Source organism: Otolemur garnettii, unplaced genomic scaffold, assembly GCF_000181295.1.
Source record: "Otolemur garnettii isolate 467f Iridium unplaced genomic scaffold, OtoGar3 scaffold00011, whole genome shotgun sequence".
In the NCBI taxonomy this organism is placed as follows: domain Eukaryota; kingdom Metazoa; phylum Chordata; class Mammalia; order Primates; family Galagidae; genus Otolemur; species Otolemur garnettii.
The window spans coordinates 2,149,336-2,155,080 of NW_003852406.1; the positions used below are offsets into that span (position 1 = coordinate 2,149,336).

General features: G+C 32.8%; 1 protein-coding gene across 1 annotated transcript in view; it reads right to left on the reverse strand.

Annotated features, from left to right (window-relative positions):
• Window positions 1–2,604: 2,604 nt before the first annotated feature.
• The window catches only part of COPS2 (COP9 signalosome subunit 2), a 36,934-nt gene continuing 33,793 nt past the window's right edge, over window positions 2,605–5,745 (reverse strand). Inside the window, exon 12 of the mRNA XM_003784343.3 lies at window positions 2,605–4,693. Within this exon, the coding sequence (XP_003784391.1) occupies window positions 4,523–4,693 (171 nt within the window). The 3' untranslated portion in view covers window positions 2,605–4,522. The remainder of the gene's footprint in view (window positions 4,694–5,745) is intronic.

Genomic DNA, 5,745 nt, shown 5'->3' on the forward strand with positions numbered 1-5,745 from the left:
TACTATACTTGCCTGAGACAAAAACAAGTGTTATTAATATGAACCGGAAAAAAATTACTATGATGAATTGAGGACTGACATTGGTGCTCCCCCAAAATAGTACTGGCCAGTCATTCATGTGAAAATTCTGACCAAGGTTCACGATTTTGCCAAGATGAAATGAGGTTGGTCACAAACAGTAAGTTTAAGAACTGTTTTTCTTGCCTGTCACAGGGTTCTATCTATCTTTGATGCCATATTTTAAATTATTCCATGTTTTTAGATAAGACATGAAAAAACCAAAAATATAGACTCAGACTGGTTTCTTCTGAGACATTATCTAAGTTAAAATGAATCTCAAGTGATACTAAATTTTAACTTTAGAAAAATATTTAGAACCACTGATTTACAGTTAAGTTTAGTTTTAATTTATGGTGCTTAATATGATAAATCTTCCAAATGGCATTCAAACTTTAGCGCTTTCCCTGAAATTCCCCAAATTAAAACTTTTCATCTCTCAATCTCACCTACAAAAGTAAACACAATTTTTGAAAAATTAGCTAACTCAAATCATTAAGAGGTATACTCCCTAGAAGTTACATACTAAAATTTGATGGACTTAAAACAAAACCTCTGATGCTTCCATTAAGAAGCTCTTCAAATTCCTGCTTACTTTAAAACAAATATAAGATGCTGCCTTAAACAAACAAACCTAAAAGAATAGCAACAAAAAGAAGTAAAACCTCCGAAAAGAGGAAAAAGGAGGAAAATTTTTATTTTGGTCATACAAAGGAAGACCAAATGTTTTGAGCTTCAAGTTTTGGAACCTTATACCTCAACTCTTGTCTAAGTACCTGGATAATATTCCTCAACACTTTTAAACAAAACAGTTAATTTTTGTCAATTCCTTCATTTCTTATTATACATAGTATATTTCAGTCAAAATAATGTTTATTTCCTTGAAAATGCTAGAGATATTTTGTAGTCATCAATTCTATATAAAAACCAAAACTCACCAGGTGTGGAGGCTTACACCTGTAATCTAACACTTCGGGAGGCTGAGAATCACTTGAGACCAGCCTAAGCAACATAGTGGGACACTGTATCTCTACAACAAAATTAAAAAATTAGCTGGATGTAGTGTAAGCCTGTAATTTTAGCTACCTGGGAGCAGGATTGTTTGAGTTCAGAAGTTAGAGGTTGCAGTGAGCTGATTATGCTACTATGATCCAGCCTGGGTGACAGAGCAAGATGGCCTGTGTCAAAACAAAAGCGAAAACAGCAAACAAAAAGAAACTTGTGGTTTTTGTTTTGGATGCTTAAGTCTCACTTTAAAAACCTGAATCAAAATAGCCTTTGGTTAATAAAAGATTACATTGTCTCCGAGCTCCTTAAATGAAGTAAAAGCAATCAATTAGGCAAATACCTTTTATCTTATGGAATAGTCTGACTAGTGTTCTGTACCAACATAACCCACTTCATACAATGATTTAGACATTTCCGCCACAAAGAAAAGTAGATTTATGTTTACTACAGAATTAGAATAATTACTTAAAAAGAAATTTTCCTTTAAAATTTCTTCCATCATGGATACTTTAAATATCAAGAACAGGTATTTTTAAATCTAGGAAAAACCTAAGTGTTACATAAGGTAACAAACAGTACTATACCACCCACAGTATAGCCCATTTAAAACAGACTTTGCTTAAACTATACATAGCCATTGTCAAATCAGGTTCTCAGTTGTATTGAAAGATATACTACCAGCCTTTGGTCAGAAGAGACTTATGTAATGAAAGCAATAGTTAGTACATATATACTCATCTTGAAAAAAAAAAATCATTTATGTTACATCAACATAATGAAAAAAAGAATAATCAACTTTAAATTAATTTAAGAGCAAGAATGAGTAATAGAAATCTAGCACTTATAAACAGCAACTATTTTTGGCAGCCAAAGACTACTGTAGAGTAAGTTTAACTACATTCAGGGATAAAAAATATGAAATGAACACATTACAATATGATATAAACTACCTGTATAGTTTTCACAAAAGGGTAAAATATTCAATTGGTGGATAAATGCTAGGAATTGTGTCAATGAATATTTTACTTCCCTTAAAAATTTAGTTGTATTTTGATAAGCAATGTCTTAAGATTTCAACTCTAAAATATTTGATACACAAAAATCACAGGAAAATGTTTGAAGGGAAAAATAAATTGTTTTAAGTTAAATTGTTTGGAAGAGATATCAAACACCTACGTTCTAGAACAAAAGTGGCAAATATCTAACAAAAAAAAAGAACAAATCTATATCTGGGAATATTCTAATAAACAAAGCTATGTGATACAATACACAATTATATTAAATTAAAGGTTATGGTAGAACATTGAATAGTTATATACTTAGCCCAGTTTTCTAAAGAATAAGTGCATGCTTTCTCTCTAGAAACTGGAGGATGCATTATTGCACACAACAAAGATATCACAGGAGAACTACTTGGCATTGAGTTGGGGAGGTAAAGGTTAAATTACATTATTCAAATACTTCGACTTCTAATTCCATCAGTTCAAGGTTAAGCAGGGCTTTAGCTTTCCAAGGTTATCACATGCATACATATTTGAATACAGGCACAGAAGCTTGTCATTTTTATTTGGGTAACAAAGGGTCTCCAAATTATGTGGAAAAATAAATCCTAGTTAATATCACTTGTAAAAAAATTTTAGCACACTTTTCACAAATGATTTATGTAAAAAGAGAAGAAAATACACATAATTTTATATCTTAAACTTTTTTTATTCCCTACCATAGACATTTTTCTTTCATTTTCTTTCAGTTTTCTACAATTTCCAACTTGTACCTGTATTTAATACTGCTTTACTCTGCTAAAGACAGTAACTGATTGCTTTCCTAAATCTAACGATTATATAGTTTTAGTATAAATATATATCACATATTTTTGTAAAATTTTGACAAAACCGAATAAGCATGCCTTGTTTTAAGCCCATGCTCTTCCACTGTTTATAAAATCTGATTTAATGATCAAAAATTCTTGTTACTCTTCAGTTACAACAGTCTTCCTTCTGAACTGCCACTCGCTTTTTACATAATAACAACAAGCAATAGGAAAACCAAAGAAATTATGCTAATCTTAGTCCTTCCTTTTGATGCTATAAAATAATGTGAATTTCTTTTTTAAATGAAACAAATACATCCAAAACTCAATACATTCAAATGAGCTGAGTTCCTTTAAGGTAGTCACCTCAGAAGGCCACACAGTTCATTCTCCTAACTATACTGCCACTGCTCAAAATACAACTCTTTTGGGACTGCCTTCAAAGCCAGTTGCATATGCTCTGCCTAAAAGTGAGATTTAAGTTTAGGAAATTGTCATTTGGTGCCAAATAATGGTAACTGAAAAGAATCAGGGTAGATAACATATACATTTTTTTTAAACAATGTATATATAATGTTAATAGAGTGTGTGATTTAAGTTAACTTTGAATGCAATTCTAAAAGAGCAAACCTAAGAGGTTCTGGGCAATGGTAGATTGCTGGCATTAGGAAATAACCTTCCAGCATGATCACGATGCAGGGTAACATTCATTTAGCTGTCTATGTCTGGCATATTTGTTTAAAGTGAACATTCTGAGAGTTAGAATTTTTTAAAAAAGGAATATTGTTCTTAAAAAAAAAGAATTTTATTCCTTTAAAGCATTACTGTCAATAAGTACTATGCAAGTGTTTTTTGTTAGAAAGTAGTTCTCCTTACTTTATCAATAAAGACTACTTTTAAAAACGTGAAAGCAAATAACCAACTTATTTGCTTCCAGGCTTTTAAAAATTATTAACTGAAGATAAAATAATTTGAAATTTCTAAGGTTCTAAAAAACAAAACAACAACCCCAAATGTAATAAAAACACATCAAGAACCAAACTACAATTTCTGAGCTGCACTGTTTATTTTGCTGCTTGAAACCTAAGTGACAGTATGCCACTATAATTATGGGGTTTCGTCTAAACCTTTACTACACTGCAGGTACAGAAATATACGGACACATTTTTTGGAGAATTGACATTTTGCAAAATGCAGCAAACATTTTAATTTATACATGAGAAAAGAAGTATTCAAAAGGGTATGCATTTCAAGTTATTGCAGGTTATTTGTGAGAGAATTTCTGCAGGTAAAACATGTTTAAATTTAACCAACAGTAGCGTGTCAGTGTATTTAAAATCATGACAAAAATCTTCTCTCTGGTCATGTTGCCCATGACAAATTACTATGATGTTGTATGTTTAGGGCAAGATGTCAATACAGCATAAATCCCATGGTATTTTGGTTTTCTTCTGGAGATTAAAGCTGTTTTTCTTGGGATAAATGCAGCAGCAAAACACAAACCAGTTGATCAAAAAAGCACTTCTGCCATAACTCCAATAATTTTCAGGACACATCAACCGACAGTAGTTTTGCCATTCCCAGTTCTTTTAAGGATTACATCTCTGCACTGTTGCCTTAAGGACGTCTGTAAAAGCTTGTTCTTTGTTAAGCCAGTTTACTGACTACAGCCTGGTTGAGAGAATTTAGTTGGTTGGTCCATTTATCTAGTGCAGTATATCGTGCACCACCCCTCTTCTGATGATCCAGTTCAAGGAGTTGGTTGACTTGATCAATTCGGCCATGAATAGTGCTGCAAATAAATAAAATAAGATGTGTCTACAAATAATTTCCACTAAGCATAGTTTCTGGACTAATGTTTCAATAAACACAGTATCAATAAATACAAAAGAACAAACTGCTGCCTACATTAAATGAGTTCAGTGTATTACTTCACTGCCTTATTCAACCTCTAGAAAGAAAGTGGCTTACAGCTACCTATTATCTTTTTTTTTTTTTTATTTATTTATTTATTTATTTTTTTTTGAGACAGAGCCTCAAGCTGTCCCCCTGGGCAGAGTGCCGTGGCATTACAGCTCACAGCAACCTCCATCTCCTGGGCTCAAGCGAGTCTCCTGCCTCCGCCTCCCAAGTAGCTGGGACCACAGGCGCCCGCCACAACGCCCGGCTATTTTTTGGTTGCAGCCGTCATTGTTGTTTGGCGGGTCCGGGCTGGGGACTCGAACCCGCCACCTTAGGTGTACGTGGCTGGCGCCTTAGCCGGTTGAGCTATAGGCGCCGAGCCGCTACCTATTATCAGTTTTACTGGAGGAACCACTAGGTAGAGACTTACAAAATTACTCAAAGGCAAACATCATTCGAAAAGCTCTAAATAATGTACTGATTTAAAAAAAGATAAAATTTCATGGCATTCACTATGGGTTAACTAATAATAAAATAAATACAAAGATATAATTTCACAGTTATAGGGCTTATGTACCACAAGCCCTATAAAAACATATAAAAATACTGTTAAATAATAAATTTAAATTCATTAAATGATTCTCTAGCAATATGTAAGTCATACATTGGATGTGAAATCCTTCTGAAAAACCATTTGAAACTTTTTCAGAGATCATGTATTTAATATGCTTATTCATTTATCAAAAACCATAACACACATGTATCTCTTACAATAGAAAAATCACACCCAGAAGGTGATTTTTATTTTAAAAAAACCCCAAGAAATTCAACAAATCAACTACTACTTGTATCACCATTTTTCAAAATTTATGGTCCCAAACATTTTGATAAAAAAACTCAAAGTCCTAGGCTTGGCATAGTGGATTATGCCTATAATCCTAGCACACTGGAAGGCCAAGGTAGGAGGA